General features: G+C 42.8%; 1 protein-coding gene across 1 annotated transcript; it reads right to left on the reverse strand.

Annotated features, from left to right (window-relative positions):
- Positions 1-11,186: 11,186 nt before the first annotated feature.
- Positions 11,187-16,449, reverse strand: dmbx1a (diencephalon/mesencephalon homeobox 1a). Its single transcript, XM_075482426.1, has 5 exons — positions 16,369-16,449; positions 13,362-13,531; positions 12,824-13,002; positions 11,749-12,148; positions 11,187-11,636 (listed from the first exon to the last, which is right to left on the reverse strand). The coding sequence occupies exons 2-5, from the start codon at positions 13,513-13,515 to the stop codon at positions 11,197-11,199; spliced, it is 1,173 nt and encodes a 390-aa protein (XP_075338541.1). The 5' UTR covers positions 13,516-13,531; positions 16,369-16,449; the 3' UTR covers positions 11,187-11,196.
- Between the last annotated feature and the right edge of the window lie 1,325 nt (positions 16,450-17,774).

Consider the following 17,774-nt stretch of genomic DNA (forward strand, 5'->3'; position numbering starts at 1 on the left):
CTAAACAGTCCTACAATCACTAAAAATGCCAGAAAAAACAAGGCCATACAGGCCAACTCACCTATGTTAGTTCCTGTTCAAATTCACCTATAAATTCTCTCCAGTTTTAGCTTCTCTTCATTGGCTCCCTGTTAAATTCAGAATAGAATTTAAGATTCTTCTCCTCACATATAAAGCTCTTAAAGAGCTCCATCATATCTTAAAGATCTGATTATAAGATATTTTCCTAACAGAGCACTTCGTTCCCAAACTGCAGGTTTACTTGAGGTTCCCAGAGTTTCTAAAAGTATAATCGGAGGCAGAGCCTTCAGTTATCAGGCCCCTCTCTTGTGGAATAATGCCCCTTTTCCACCGCCGAGCTAGCCCTACTCTACTCGGTTCGATATAGCGCGACACTACACTACACTACACGGCACGGCACGGCACCAGTAACATTTCCTTTTCCACCCAAACTGTGACCTGGAAGTGGGCGGAGTCGGCCCGGACACCACTAACGTGACGTCGGTTTCAGGTGACTACAAAGTGTCACGCCGCGTTTAGTCAAAAGTAAACACAACGATGGAGTGTAATGTGTAATGCAGTTGACAATTCATATTGTTTAGTTAAACCAAGCTCTTTATTAAAAAAGAGAGTACAACGCCTGTATCTGAGACAACTCCCTACGGTTTACTTTTGTACTGTCTTTTTTAATAAAGAGCTTGGTTTAACTAGTGTTGGGGCTGGTGGAATGCACATAGCAGCTGTTGCCTCAGCTGCAGATTGCAATGCCAGTGTCAGTTCTGAAGCCTGCAGGATTGGAGGATCTCTTCGCTGACCTCAGCAACCGAACACTCATCGGTTGCACAAACCGAGTCTTGAGGGAAAAAGAATAAAAAGTGTGAACATACGAAACGCATAGGTGAGACACTGTGCTAGCCTTCCAAAACAGCGTTGTTTGCTAGCTTACTCAGAACTTACATGAGACACCTGTGTAACTTTTTACACAAGTTAAAGACTGAACATGTTTTTGTTACGATATAAAACATGCATTTGTTAAGATATAAGCGTTGCACCAAGGGGATAAGAACAACACTTACCATTTTCCATCGCCTCCAACAAAGACGTCGCCGAATCCGTCCGAAATACCGTCCATTTGGTCGAACCACTTCCATGTCTTTCGGTTTGACCCACTCCGGCTGTTGTGGTCCTTTACCTGCCGGTAATCACTCTTCAGCTTGTCTCGGCACTGCTGAGAATTCCGGTGATAGCCATGGTTAGCCATCAGCTAGGCTATATCCTGGAACATCTTCTCATTTCGTGTTGCTCCGTCCAGTTCCTTCTGTATGCGGTCCTCGGCCACCACACACAGAAAGGTCTGCACCTCGCTCATCGTCCATGGGTTGGCTTTCCTTCTCTGGTCTTCCATCTTCGCAATTCTGTTTACTCTCTGTTGCTCTCGCAGGTGTGTTTTCATACATGGCGGGTGATTATTTAAAGCTCCCCGAGCTTCGTTGCGTGTATGATGTAATTTCACCTGACCAATCAGTGGACAGCACTGATCACGTGACGTTTTAGCACCGACTAGTACCGACTAGACCCACCTCTGAAGCAGGTACTAGCCGGTACTAAAAATCGTAACGGATCCCACCTTCAACCCGCGATGGAAAAGCTCCCAATCAGGGTAGAGTCGTACCGTGTAGAGCCGTACTGTTACGAAAATGTTCGGTGGAAAAGGGGCATAAGCTGCCAGTAAATGTGCGGGAAGCAGACACCCTTTCCACTTTTAAGACCAGGCTTAAAACTTTCCTTTTTGATAAAGATTATAGTTAGGGATGGCCCAGGTGATCCTGAAACATCCCATAGTTAAGCTGCTATAGGCCCACACTGCTGGGGGGCCTCATCTGTCACACCTTTCCACACTTTACTCTCTTTTTCCCCCGTTTAATTTCTCAAATGATATTATGTACATGTGACATTATTGTGGTCATTAACTCGTGTTTCCCTGTTCCAACAGGTTTCCTTTGAATGGTGATACAGTGTTTGTTGTCCCCTCTTTTCTGTCTTCTCAAACCCCAGCTGGTCGAGGCGGATGCCGACCCTTCCTGGTTCTGGTTCTGCCAGAGGTTTCTTCCTGTTCAAAGGGAGTCGTTTCTCTCCACAGTCGCCTCAGGCACGCTCAGGACGGGAGATTGGACTGAAGACAAGTTTCAGTGCAATCTGTTGGTTTCCTTAGCTAGGAAATTGTTTTTGAATTGGCTCTATATGAATAAATTGGATTATTTTATAAATAATTATAATTACAATGAATTGAATTCCAATTGGCTTGAATTGGACTTTATTATTTAAGTGCCTTGAGATGACATTTGTTGTATTTGGCGCTATATAAATAAAAATGAATTGAATTGAACCTAAAATGGCCGCCTGATTTCAAAATGCTCACATGGGCCACACCCTCCACTTAAATATATCCTGGATTTCATCCTTGCTTCTTCCAAGAGTCTGTTTACCCTTAAAAAATCCTCTACATCCTACTTCCAATGTACATAACCTAACTTTCCATCTTCGCTGCTCTGCTTCTGCCCCCAACTCCACAAACCTAAGCTTTTTCCTTTCATATGCTTCTACCACTGAGTCCTCCCAAAGAACAGTCAGCTCTATGAAATAGACTCTCATTCTACTCATTGACAACAAGACTATATCAGACCTTAAATTTGTAGAGGCTATTTCCTGGGGAATAGCAAGCTTATTTCCTAAATCTACCTGCATCTCCCAATCACAAGCATCCTCTAAGCTGCCTTTCCTCCTTATTGTCTTATTAACTTTCTCCCCCTCTTCAACAAACTGAATTGCCACTTTCTTCACCTTAGACCTTCCTAAATTTACCTGCCTTCGTTTAATTTCAATACCTGCAGCTAAGCTTCTTAATACTTGGTCATGTCACCATGTGTACCGGCCTTGTGACAGACTAACGTTACAACCTGACAAAATATGCCTCAGAGTTGCAGTACCTGAACATAACGAACATAACGGGTCTCCATTTACCCAGAGTTTTAGGTTCTGGGGAGTTGGCAACACATCATATGTTGCCCCTATCAAAAATCTAATACTCCTTTCCTCCATACTCCACAGCTCTTTCCAACTAAGCTTTTTGTTCTCTACACCTTCCCAATTCAACCACCGTCCCTGCTTAGCCTGAGCCACTGCCTTTGTACCCCGAAACATTTCCTTGTGTCTACAAACCTGCTCAACAACTAGCTTTCTCTTCTCCTTGGGACCTGCTCTACTTCACACCGGTTTGCCTGGGCCAAGCCCCAAGCCTCCGGGGGCTTTTTTGCACATTACCCACAATCTCTGCATGTCTAAGAGTTGCTTCTGCCTCCTGAGCTGCCATTCTTGGATTCCATTTCCTCTCCTTGGTTGGGTTTGGAACCACCTTACTAACTACCACATCTTTACTCCATTTAAACTCCTCTACTAGACTAGATACCGGGAGCCTGTATGCCCTTCCCATACAGTGCCACAGTACTTAAGCATCTTGGAACACCTAGCCACTTTCTAATGTAAAAGCTAACTAATCTTTCCATTTTTTTCCTGCAACAGATAATGGAATCTGATACACAGAGAATGGCCATATCAACCGAGGAAACAATCCAAACTGCAGACACCACAGCTTCAACTTTTCTGGAAGCTCTGATTTATCTATTCTATCCAGCCTCAGCAACATCTTTCCCAAACTGCACTGCCTGCTCTCCATCATTCATGTCTCCCTGGTACCACCTGCCTAAACTCTTTACTGCCTTTTCCATAATGATTGGGATTTTTTCTTCATCTATTACAAACTTTCTATCACTTAATTTCCCTCTACTTAGTCAGATACTTCTAGACTTAGTAGGTTTGATTTTCATACCAGCCCACTTTAGATTTTTATTAAGTCTCTCAAGTATTCTCTTCATACATGGCACTGTTGTAGTCACTAACGTCATATCATCCATGTATGCTCTAATTGGTGTAAGGCGCATGCCATCCTGATGTCTCTCCCCACCTACAACCCACTTGGAAGCTCTAATAATTATCTTCATCGCCATTGTAAATGCTAATGGGGAAATCGTACACCCTGCCATAATGCCTATTTCTAGCCTCTGCCAACCTGTTATGAAACCTGCTGTACTTAGGCACAGTCTAATCTCCTGAAAATACTGTATGCTCTTACTAAGTTAACAACTACTATGGGCACTCTAAAATACTCAAACGCTTTCCAAATAAGTCTATGTGGCACTGAACCAAAAACATTAGCTAGATCCAGAATATATAACATGCAAGTCTTTTTTCTCAATCTTGGCGCTCTGTCTGATGCCAAATCATGCTAGTGTGCTCTAAACACCCTGCGAAACCTGGTATTCCTGCCTTCTGCACAGTAGTATCTATTAAAGGGATAATCCAGAGTAAAATGCACTTTAGATCAATTTACGGGATGTTGGGAGTACATACATTGAGTTGACATCAAAATCATGTCATTCGGATGTGTTTTGAGAATTTCGATTTGACCGTTTTTAGCCAAAAGTCGTTAGCCTGGAAGTGAATGGGGCAAATCATGTCACCGCTACAAAACGCTATTTTTATACCTCTTCTACAGCTCCAAACAACATAACACTTACGTGGTAGTGAGTAGAGGGTCCCTAAAGCCAAACCGAAGTGTCCCGTGGTCTTCATGTGGTCGGATATAGAGTCCAGAATGAATTTAATCAAGTCAGTACCTTTCCGGAAATGTGTCTGCTGCAGCTGCCGCAACAGACCATGGTGAAGTTGCGGCAGCTGCAGCGCAACATTTCCGGAAAGGTACTGGCTTGATTAAATTCATTCTGGACTCTATATCCGACCACATGAAGACCTCGGGACACTTCGGTTTGGCTTTAGGGACCCTCTACTCACTACCACATAAGTGTTATGTTGTTTGGAGCTGTAGAAGAGGTATAAAAATTGCGTTTTGTAGCGGTGACATGATTTGCCCCATTCACTTCCAGGCTAACGACTTTTGGCTAAAAACGGTCAAATCGAAATTCTCAAAACACATCCGAATGACATGATTTTGATGTCAACTCAACGTATGTACTCCCAACATCCCGTAAATTGATCTAAAGTGCATTTTACTCCGGATTATCCCTTTAAGCTATTCTTTTCTAAATAACTAGCTAATCTCTGTGCAACTAAACTAAAGAAAATCTTCCCCTCTACATTTAGGAGAGAGATCATCCGGAACTGACTCAGGTCCGAGGACTCTTTCTCCTTTGGAATAAGAACGCCTCCTGCCCTACGCCATGCTTTAGGAATAATCTGTTTCTCCCAAACTATTCCTAATTGCCTCCACGAAAATTTTAGGATATCAGGTGCACTTTTATAAACCGGATAGGGGACTACATTTGACCCTGGGGCCGACGAAGCCTTTGCACGCCTGACTACCTCTTCAACCTCTTTCCACCTAGGTGGTCTAACATCCATCTTATGAGCTATCTCTCCTAATGGCGGCATGTCAGGTGGAAGGCCTGCTACTCTACGCTGCTCAAGATCTGAATATGTATTTCTGAGATATTCTTCCACCTCTGACTTTCTTGCCTTAAGCTGCCCTCCCTTTTCCTGGTTAAACAATCCTTTAACAAACTTGAACGGGTCCCTGTAAAACACAGTACTTACATATTCTTTCTTCTTTCTCTTTTTCCTAAGATATTCAGCCCTTCTGAGTATTGCTAGCCTACCTCTCAATTCTTCCTGCAAACATTAATTCCCTCCCTCTCTTCTGTAGCTCTTTTCCACTGCTTTCTTAAATTTCTTCTTTCCTTAACCAATTTCTCCATCTCTTTTTTCCGTCTTGACTTAACTAAATGTACTCTTTCAACCCTCTTTCTATCTTGCACCCCAAATCTTTCTACACCATTGGAGTAAATTATGTCTCCCATCTTCTCTAGCCTATCGCTTGCATTTCCTCCTAACCTATCAAAGAGTTTAAAAGAAAAAAAATCAAGCTCTTCTACACAATTCTTTTAATCTTTTCTCCAGTTTTGTTGTTTTTATAATAAACAGTGAAATCACAGTTTAATTGAAGAGGCCCATCAACGTCGTGATCATAAAACATGACAAGATACATAAAATGATTCATCGATTCATTTTTTATGAATCACAAACTCAAAATGTTAACTTAACTTGTCAGAAGATTATGACAAAAACACATTATATATCTCTGTGGCATGTTGTGAAAGAGAAGAGTAAAGCTGTATGAATCAGCAATACTAATAATAAATTACCTCAAAGTTGTATTATTGTATAGTGCTTGAGTAAATTTACTCTATGTTTTTTAACAAGATGATTAGTCTTGATTTGTTAGATATTTTATTTGAATAACTCTGAATAACCCATTCCTCTAAAGACAGATTTCCGCTTTCCAGAAAATCTATCCTTTACCTCAAAGCCATCTACAAGAAAGGACAGAGCAGACTGTACTTCTTGAGGAAGCTAAGGTCCTTCAAGGTTTGCAACAAGATGTTGCAGATATTCTACAAGTCTGTTGTTGAGAGCGTCATTTCCTCTTGCGTCATCTGTTGGGGCAGCAGCATCAGAACCAGGGACCTAAAAAGACTCAACAACCTGATAAAGAAGGCTGGTTCTGTTCTGGGGACGACTGTGGAACCTCTGGAGACAATAATGCAAAGAAGGATTTTGCATAAAATCAAGAGAATTATGGACAACCCTGAACATCCTCTCCATGAGACTGTTATCGGAAAACAGAGTCTCTTCAGTCAAAGGCTTCTTCAGTTTGGATGCAAAACGGACCGCTACAGGAAATCTTTCCTGCCCACAGCCATCAGCATCTATAATAACTCCTTGATTTAATTGAGTTACATCAACATTTAATTTCCCTCTGGGATAAATAAAGTATTTTTGAATTTTTTTTAATTGAATAGCATGATAGGTGTTTCACCTACTCTGAAATACATGAATTCTAGTGTCCCTGGTATAATTTTAGGGAGAATATTATGATATGACATGAGATATTCTCACAACATTCTAGCTGCCAGTAGCTTGAAGTGCATCTTTAAGTTTGCCGTTCTAAATAACTTCAAATGGACTTCATGAACCGGACACGTTTTAAATGTGTGATCTCAGCATTTGCCGACAGATTTGATACTGAGAGCACTCTTGTTCAGTTTGGAAATGCAACCTTCGGTTTAGGCTGCAGCCAGATTAAGAAAAGAGAGAATAGGGGTTTTCTTCTCTCTAAGAAGATTACCCGGGGCGGGGCGAGATGGCAGTCGGGGTGTTTAAGAGAAAAAAGACAAGAGGAGAATTGAAGATGAAGTGGAACTAAAGGAGGGTGGCCCTGGATACACAGTTTAGCCACCTGTTGTCTTCCTCTTGATATCACTCCTTTAATTTTTTCTTTCTGTATAACCAACTTGTCTCGTTTTAGTTTATTAGAACGTACAGGACTGGTATTGCTGCCACATTTATACATTTGGACACCTTTCTACCATAAAGTTTGAATTGATTTTATTCCATCTTTGCGTGATTTAAAGCTTTTGCTTTTTTTAATCTATGTGCAGCTGTAAACCTGATTGTACTTCCCTCTCTGTTAATTTCTTGCTGGTGGTTTCCAGAAGGGCTTTGATGTGTATCAGTGCAATGCACTATTAGAGGGATTTCCCCGGGCCTGACAGCTCAGAGAATATGCTGCGAAATGGCAGTGCCACTGGGCTAAAAGAATGCTGGAAACAGGATTAGGATCATATTCTGGCAGACCCTGTCACCTCCTCAATGGGCCGAGGTTTCTAATGCTGGCACTTTTCATTCTTGTCGTGGTTAAAACCTTTAAGAGAACCATGGAGAGGAGGGAGAAAAAGAACTGATTGAATGGTACACTGTGATTTTTGTGTGGGGGTCTTGATCTGAGGGGCTGTGTGAGCGTGTAACTGTGAGGGAGAGTGAAAACAAGAGATGCAGCAAAAGCAGTGCACCTGTGTTAGTCATGTACACAAAGATGTTGCCTGAAAATGTAGCAAATGGCCAGTGAATTCAGTAGTCAAAGTACATTTTATGTGTATATTATATACATATTGTGTGCAAGTTAAAGTATCATCAGAATACAAACCGGTTCAGACCCCTACTTTTTTGGGAGAAGGATTTTTTTCAGAGCCCACAGCAACCCAGAAAAACTCATGTGTTCACTGGCTTAAAGCAAAGTAGATGGAGATCCATGTGTGTGCAAACAAATAGTGTTAGTGGTGACTATATACAGCCCTGAGTGTTAGAAATGGAAGCACCTGATCCAGCATCGGGGGCTCAACACACTTGACCCTGCAGCAGCACAATCAAGCAATCCCTGTTCAACCCCCAGGGTGTGTGTGAGTGTGTGTTTGGGGGATGGGTGTTAAGAAAAGAGAGAACATTTGGAACAGGACTATTGTTGTGTTCTCTGCTCTGGAGCCCCATGGGAGAAAAAAAATGTCTTCCATGTACCTGGACATATTCCTCCTCTGGATAACAAGGACACACTCTTCAGATGTATACCCACTCCACAGTCCTATCAGTCACACAATCAGGATGCCCTTGGTTGAGGACACACACACACATTTGTGGTGTAATAAAACACAACAAGGTTAGGGTGAGATGTTACACCCATATTAACACTGCTAATCTGGTGAGATCATTATCTTCTTCTATCCGATTTTTGGAAAGCGGTCATTCGTAACAGTCAAAGAAATTGCCCAGCGCAGCAGCCGCACATTAGTCATTTACACAAACGCTGAGGGAAAAATACAGGCTCAAGGCTAATTCAATTAACAGCACGACAATGTCACACAGCCACAGTAATGCACTTACAATACATGTAAACTTTACTGTGGGAAGAGCAAGGGCACTTTTTTAGAGGATGTGACATGCCCAGATTCTGTGTGTGTGTGTGTGTGTGTGTGTGTGTGTGTATAAATGTTCAGCTGGGGTGGGCGGGGGTCCGTACGTTTTGACAAACCATGCTGTTAAAGATATAATAGCAGCATAATCACCGCCCCGGGCTATCATTCTTCAGGATAATGGCCTGCTTATTCATTGGGGATGCCCAACGTCTCCAAGCTTTGTATTTTTCAGATTTTTTTTTCTTTCTCTTTTGCTGCCGCGCTCACTTTTTTTTTTTGTGCAAATTCTCATCTTGATTTTTGTCTAATTTGACCTTTTCACCATGCCTCTATCGTCTTGATGCTTTTTCTTCACTTTTCTTTTTTTTTAATTCAATGTTCACTTTGTTTCACTTCAGAGACAGAACCAAAGCTAAACTGTCACATTAAGTGGATAACTTGCTATGACTTTTTGCATTTGGAAAAGTTGGACTTTAGCACTTGCTGTTTAAAGTCTGCTGTTTCACAGAGTTTGGCACACCTCCTCTGTCAGGGTGCAGCAATAACCAGCCCACACTGTGTAAATACCCGGCACAAATTACAGGAGCCTTCATTATAAAGCTCTTCAAGCAATGTTTTTATTTGCAGATACAACACTAGTTCAAATCTACATTAGTGGGGAGAGCAAAGGAAACAACAGTCACTCCCTTCTCCACCATTAGAAATCTATTCTTCACCGAACCAAGTAGTTTGACAGAAACAGTCAGAGGAACAGCATTAGAAACAACAACAGAACTCAAAGAGTCAAGACAGAGTTACACAGAGGAATTATTTACTGAATCATATTCACTTTTGTTGACTTTTGAATTGATTACAAAATAAGGAAGGTGTTAGTTTTCCTGAAAGTCTCATTTCTTCAGTTGCTTCATTTAATTGTAGAAGTAAAGATTGTATACACTTTCAAAATAAATTCAACCAGAAGCGGGACACAGACAACCAAAGAGAGAGGGGTAGACAGGGCCGTCGGTGAGCTTAGCAAATACAATCTTACAATGTGGCAGCTCGAGGCATCTCTTCAGCCCATTATCAATTATACAACAAAACTTTACAGTTACCTTACCAGTTAACATTGATAGATAGATTTTTTTTTTTTTGTACATTATATCTTATGATAATGTGCTTTTTTCATTCGAAGACGTGATCTTCCGGAACATATTAACGGAAAACATCAGAGATGTATGATTCTCTTCAATCAAGTGCTTACAGTCTGTGAGACTTTCAATGCAAAACAGCATGTTTCCTCAAAACAGTTTTAGGTGAGAATGAATGTCGAGAAGATGGGAGCGAAGATTACATTTGAGCAAAAGTCCTGAAATATTTTATCTTCTCACAGAAACCCACTGAGGCCCCGACAAAGGGACGTTTGTCATGTGGCACCTGAAACTGTTGTTTCGGTGTACAGGCCTTTTGAATTTAGAAAGCCTCTCTTTAAATGCTATGCATGCTCATAATTGCATTTGCCCAGCTCCCTCAGCCCTGGGCCAAATGTAATTAAGAGCTTTTAAAATTTAGTCACTGAAATCATTTTCTCATTATCAAGCCAGCCACTGCAGAAAGGAGCATATCATTGCCCATTTAACTGGTGAATTAGTCACTTTTAATTATGTTGCTGAGGACAACATGACTTGGGTCTGTTTTCATTAACACGCTGTTGTGTAGCGCACGCTACGTACGCGACCACATCGCTTAATTGAAAAGTCTCTTTACTGCAAGAGTGATTTGTGATTCCCACCAAAGTGCCTCATTTATTCACATTATTCTTGTAAACATTATTTGCATTGTCATTTAAACCGAGTGCATTCATAATCAGCAGTTCACATCATTTTAAGTAGTTTTTTTCCCATCTGGACTGTTTACAGGATCCAGCATTGCATGTCAGCTGGAGAATTCCCCTTTCAGTCGCTTTAACCGTGGCACCTCAGTGCAGCAAAATTCAGTGTTGCACATGTATATAGAGAGAGAATAATTTATATATATATATATATATATATTCATATATATATACATAAATGTTCTCATTCCAGTAGGATGTACTTTTAGGCTGCAAAGGAATCGACGAGGAACTAAAGGAGTCAGTGGTTAAACAGAGATCTGTAGGTCCAAATCATTTCGACAGGATTTCTTTTTGGACATGTCTGTATGTCCTTTTCCCATCTAGTCGAGTAGAGCTGTGTGAATGGTTACTAAAGAGTTATAGTCACAGAGACATGCAATAGGATGCGTAGGTGATGGCTGAGGCTCTGACCTAGTTTACACTCGCCTCCGTACGGCTGTAATCTCAGTTAGACAGTGTGTCCAGTCCCAGAGAGGCAGCGTGCTGTTTGGCCCTTAGACGCAGGTTCTCGATGCTGGTGGTCTTGCTGTTGTGGCTGGTGAGGCCGCCTGCAGCTGACGCCTGCAGCAGCGGGCTGTTCCACACCTGCTGAGCGTGATGGGACAGAGACTGATAGTAGGACTGGCAGGGCAGGGAGCCCAGCGGTGCAGGGGGCATGTTAACATTCATTCCCAGGTAGGGGAGTGAGGATGGGGTGGCGAGGTCAAAAGCTGGGTAGTGCACCAGGTTATTAGTGGCAGCCATGTGCTGGCGGAACTGCTCCTGCAGACGAAACAGGCTGAGAGGAGAGGAAGAGTAAGAGTTGCTCTGAGAGAGGGGGCCGCTGCTGGCCAGGGGGCCGCTGCTGGAGGAGGGCGTCACCGATGGGGAGACCAAGGAAGAATCTGTCCAAAAAAAAAAAAGATTCTCATCAGTACTCGCATTTATCAGTCAACTGTTAACTGAATGAAGGTCTTAGTCGACTTCTTAGTAAGATTCAGTTTCCTGTGTTCTTACCTGGTTTAGGGCTGAGTCTTTTGCAAGCTGGAGAAGCGTCCCCGGGCGTCAGGGCCCTCTCACACTTCATCTCCTCTGTTTGAGGTTTACACTCGTCCTCCTTATCTGTGGCGTTATCCTCCGTCGCCGACTCGCTGCCTGAATGTTCTGCTGAGGTAACATTCAGCTCCATGTCCAGAGGTACAGGACGAACCACGGGACGGACCACAGCCCTCTCCGTCTCCAAGGAGGACGAGGACGAGGAAGGGGGGAGCTGAGCCTCCGGGAGGGTAGTGGTGGAGGGAGGCGCGTCCTCCTTCTCGCTTCCTTCCCCCGTCACCTCCTTCTGCTTCTGAAGCTGCTCCTTCTGGAGGCTGCGCTGCTTCTTACGGAATTTCGCTCTGCGGTTTTTGAACCAAACCTGACGGCAACCAGAAGATTCAGATGAAGAACAAGAAAAAAAAAATGTAGACGCTTACAGTGGAAAGTGTTGCACTACCTCCATCCTGGTGCATAATATTAAATATCACCCTAAAAAAGATAAAGCTCATATGGAGCAGGGGCATGGCTATGGGGGGGGGGGGGGGGGGGGGGGGGGGGGGGGGGCACTGCCCCCCTGAGAAATGCCCTGTCCATCCAAAGAAAACTGTCCAGAAAAAAGGCCACAATTTATTATCTCTGTTTGTGTCTTGTATTGATAGAATAAATGCAGGTGGTGATTTTTAAAAAGCATATATCTGCAAAGTTTATAGCTTTATTTATTTTTTTGTTATCGTGTTTCCCCCCCTTCGTAACCTTAACCCCTTGCTAAAAACCTTCCAAAAATTTTCCACCGATTTTTTTATTTATTTATTTATTTTTTTCCCAGGTATTTTTTTCTGCCCCCCCCAGACGAGCTAACTGCCCACCCACACATGCCATTCTGGTCACACCTCTGATATGGAGCAACAGAATTAGGGTTTTATAAATTCAAAAATAATAATAATAATAATAATAAAAACTCATAATTCCAGTGCATAATCTCAGTTTTCTGAACAGAAATACGAACATATGGAATAAGAATACTGCCCACGGCTCCCTCCTTGGACGGGCCTACCTGCACTCGCGCCTCGGGCAGGTTGGTGCACATGGCGAGTCGTTCCCTCATGACCACATCCGGGTAGTGGGTCTTCTGGAAGGTCTTCTCCAGCGCTTCCAACTGCTGCGCGGTGAAAGCCGTGCGGCTGCGGCGCTGCTTGCGGTGCTGGGAGCCGTAGCGAGCCTCCAAGATGATGTCTTGAAATGCGCAGCCGTTGGAAAAGAAAACGCACGGCAGGTTTTATTTTACTGGGCATGGAGGAGTAAAGCCTGCTCATATGCCAGCTGCAGTCTTCCTGGGCATTTGCTATTAATAGGTCTCAAATGACCGAACCATTAAATGTAGACAAAATATTTTGTAATATTTTACCCTCTCCGGAAAAGTTTTAGCTTTCTTCATTTTATTAATTCAAACACAGAGTGCAGCTTAGAGGCAATCACAGATACTGACAGAAGTTAGCAGCAAACATCAGGCCGCTAAAAGCATTGCGCCTCAGAGTCACAGGCTTCCAGAGAAACGCTCTTTGTGTACAGTATGAAAGCACGCACTCAATTACCTGCTAGTCTCTCGGCCAGTGTGAGCGCGTGCACCGACGGCCGGTAGTCGGGCGCGTGCTGCGCCTGTTGAGCGGCCTGCTGGTGCAGGTTGTACATGGCACTGAGGGAGTTCATGGCGTGCAGAGAGTAGCCGTTCACCCCGTAGTGCTGCATGGTGAGAGGTCGCTACCTGCGGGGCGCACAAGGAGACGGCGGCGCGCGTCAGAAGGAGCAGTGGTGGTTTCACTCAGACATGTTGGATGCGCTGTCACTAAGCAACCCCAACCCCTTCCAAACAAGGCTTCAAAAACATCTGGGAGATCTATGCACGCGCGTTTTATTTGTTAATGACAGCAGGCCAACGAGCTCAAGGGACCAACAGATTTTAATGTGCGCACTTAGACTAAAGTGTTATCCATTAACATCCAATTATCTCTCTGTTCAATCCATTAATTATACAAAGGACTTTCAATTGGGGGTAATTATCACTCGTTGTCGTAATGAACCGTGACGGATGCCTTATTCATGAATTTATTCACCTCGTTCCCGGGCTCCCGGAAAACCCAAATCCCCACTGAAAGTGTTGCTGTGACAGATCAAGGCGTTGATGAAATGTGTTGGAAAATTATATCAGCTGATTTAAATTCGGCAGGATTATTTTTAATAGGCCGTGATCACTTTCTAAGTGATTGAATGCATTTATCTGATTACGTTCATTGGAGGTCATTTTCAGTTATTCCTAATAAATCTATAGACTCAAATAATCGCAGCTTGACACAAAAAAGATGACTTATTAAAGAAAAATATCCGGTCTTTTACAAGAGCACGATTTCCTGTTCTGCACTTCTTCTTCTTCTGAGATTTTCATAGATGAAACGCTGGAGGTCATGATTAGATATGTATTAGTAGCCTGACAGGAGGAGATATCTCCGAGGTCCAAACAGTTATTATAACTATTACAAAGAGACCAGAGGGAGGAGATATACATCTTTCAGGCGTGTATGGGAACACTGGAAGGAAATCACAGGCCTGATATTACCTTTTAGTTTCAAATAAAAAGCCTTTACTAAATGTATAGGCTAAATGCTGCTTCATTTGTTTTCTTCTTGTCTTATGACCCATAATGAATTTTAGCAAATTAATATTAGAAAATCCGGATTTGTTGATGTATATTTTGACCAATAATTCCGTGTAGGCGGATATTTGGGTTTCATGTCCTACAGGATTCAGACGTTTACTCTTTAATCCATTTATATTGCTATAAAAACAATAATAATAATAATAATAATAATACAAATAACAGTTTCATGGAAGTCATTAGAAGTTAGAAATCATTTCTATTATTTTAGTTGCGGCTCGCAGGCCAACGGATGTGTCTGCGTGTGCGCGCGTGATGCCCGCAGTGCCCGTTCCCAGCCTATTAAAGTGGCTGCTGCGGCTGATGAATGTGATCAGAGGGCGGTGGGGAATAGTTTAATTCGCCGGGACAGAAGGTGCTTCGCTAAACATTTACTTTACTCCCCTAAGTATTTGAGCTGAATGGCTCTCCCCCTCCTCCCCCAGCCCTCCACCCTCCCCTTTCTCTCTCTGGCGGCCTCTTATCCCGCCGCCCTGGGGCAACGTTTTGGCTGAGATGTATGGCTTCTCCGCGGGTAAAAATATGCATGTTGATCCCCATTTGGCTCCCCGTCTAATGGAAGTGCAAATAGGTTTCGACTGCGAGGCCCTCCATTTATCATCAACGCTGACACGGACGGACGTACAGTGGATACCCCGCGTGTGCACGTGCTTGCACGCTGGTTCTAGTAATAGGCCAGCAATTTTCTGTCTTACTCTCAATTTAAAGTCGCTGATTTAAATGGGATGAAATCTCCCAAAATGTGAGATAAAAAAAAACAAACTGATGGGATTCAGTCTCACCTGCCGACCTGCGGCACGCCACTCATTGATTATCTTCCGTTTTCTTTCTTTTTCTTCTGAACCACAGCCGCGCGGGGAAACCGTTCTTGATCTCAGGTGAATATTTGAGTGTGTTTGCCAGTTTTCAGTTCAACACGTTTTAAGCTCATCGTTGTTTGTCCTCCTGTCCGGATCTAATTGGACACAAACAGCTCGTGGCTGTCAGCGCATGCGGTTGTCATTCATAAGCTTCTCCGTGCTGCAGGCACTGAGCCCCCCCTGGCCGCCCCTCTCAATGCTTCGATTACCAAACCATCATTATGTAAATTGGCTTGTACAGTGCAACTGTTTGATCCGACTAAATTAGGAAAAATGTTATTTGAGAACAGCCCTCGGGGGCAAGAGTCGACCCGACAATCTGCCCTTTTCTTTGTCACACAGTGTAAACTGTCAGACATGTTTGATTTGACTCTCAGCTGCAAGATTTGTGAGCTGTTATCATGACTGATAGCTACAGTTCTACAGAGGCCGGATTAAATGGAAAACTCTTTTATTTCGCGTCGGCATTAGTCAGGCCCGTCAAATAATTGGAGATCAGTTTTTAGTCTTTCACAACCAAATAAAAGCTCATTAAAAATAATTGAAAAAAAAAAACAGTTTTGAATAAATGTGGCCCTCTAATGGGTAGAATGACAAAATGTTCCTAAAAAGAAGAGGAAATGGATATCTGATGTTTTGGATATTTAAAAAAAAAAACAGACCTGGTTCAGAGTTAGGCTACCTGTTTCATTTAAGTCGAATTAAATATTATTTTACCGGTTCTGATTACAACAACGAAGCGGTTGTTTTTAAAGACTTAGAAAGTTTGAAAGATTTTTAAAAAAAATCGAAAATTAAACCGAGGAGCATCCTTCCTCTTCTGGTGAGATGGGCTACAGCCAAAGACCACCACCAGAAAGCAGCTCAAAGTGTCGTTTGGGGGTTCTACTTTCTAAACTTTACAAACACAGTAAACTGCAGTCTGCGCATTTAGCTTGAATTACAAACTGATAGAATTAGTTTACATGTGCTGAACGATAAAGCATTTCAGAAAGTGTTTGAAAACAATAAGACTTTTGGTCTTTTTACCTCTTGTGTGGTGTTTCTCTGTCACCCCCCGACGCCAACACACAGCGGCTCCTCAACTTTGCTCCGGCTGCGGCTTTCTGCTTAGCTCTCCCCGCTGCTCGGTGGCTTCTCAGCGGCCGGTGTTCCGTCCCTTTGTCCGTTAGCAGGGTAACAAGTCAGGGCCGAGTAAAAGTCATCCAGTCTGTTGCTTCACTTGGAGTCCGCTCGCGCTTCTTCTGCTCCTGCTGTGACTTCTCCGCGTCTCGCGCACAAGTGGGAAGCCGCCATCTGCTGGTGCGCGACCACTCTGCGGAGGGATTTTAAGGAGAGCTTCGCGGGGGTCATCCGGCCTTCCTATTGGCTGCCTGTGCTGTCAGTTAAGTAAACAAACTCGCTGATCTCCAACGGTAATGACGCCTCGAGTTATTTTCAAATGTGATCCGTTTTTATCACACTTTATTTCTTCTAATCTTCACGTGTCTGTGAAAGGTTTGTTTTCCCGACAAACGATAAACAAACAAACAAACAAAAAAGTTTCAGTGCAATCTGTTGGTTTCCTTAGCTAGGAAATAGTTTTTGAATTGGCTCTATATGAATGAATTGGATTATTTTATAAATAATTAAGATTACAATTAATTGAATTCCAATTGGCTTGAATTGGACTTTATTATCTAAGTGCCTTAAGATGACATTTGTTGTAGGCTATTTGGCGCTATATAAATAAAATTGAATTGAATTGAATTGAACTTTTGAACTGCTCCATTTTGGATTTGGTTAAACGTGCATCAGCTACATGCATCTGCTTTGGTGTGAATCTAATTCCTCACCTAATTTGAATAAAGTATGGCTCGTTAGGCTAAAACTTTGAATGTTTACAGTTTCTTCGTAGCTCGGTCATATGATGCTATTATGAATATTAGGTTTTATAAAAACCTTTGTTTCTCAAATCTGCCCCCTGCACTTGAATCTTTCCTCTGTTTTAGTGCAGAAAAGAAAGCACCTTACAGTTTGTTTGCGTTTGGGCTTTTCTCTGTGCGCCACCGGAGGGAGAGAGGGAGACTTTAGATGGCCAATAGATGCCAGGGTGCTGCCTTTACACTCTCTCCCGGCCTGGAAGGATTTCGGATGGGATAGGGATGACAAGACGCCATCTCAGCCTCCAAAAACCCCTGTCTTGAAATGACTGCGGGTAAGAGGATTAGGGCAATAATGCCCTTCTCTTCTTGAAGGGTTTTTAGAGAAGATTTCTTCTCCCGGAGCAAAACCGTTTAGGTGGGGAATTAAGGGCAGCGCAGTAGCCTTTAAATGTAAATCTGGCATATTTTGCTGGGAGTCTTTTTAAGATGCTTGGCCCGTAACATAGTTTTGTTTGTGACCATCTTCCCCACTCTGTAACAAATCTGAGCAGTAAACAAAATTGTGCAAAG

This window comes from Odontesthes bonariensis, chromosome 14 (genome assembly GCF_027942865.1).
Source record: "Odontesthes bonariensis isolate fOdoBon6 chromosome 14, fOdoBon6.hap1, whole genome shotgun sequence".
NCBI lineage: Eukaryota > Metazoa > Chordata > Actinopteri > Atheriniformes > Atherinopsidae > Odontesthes > Odontesthes bonariensis.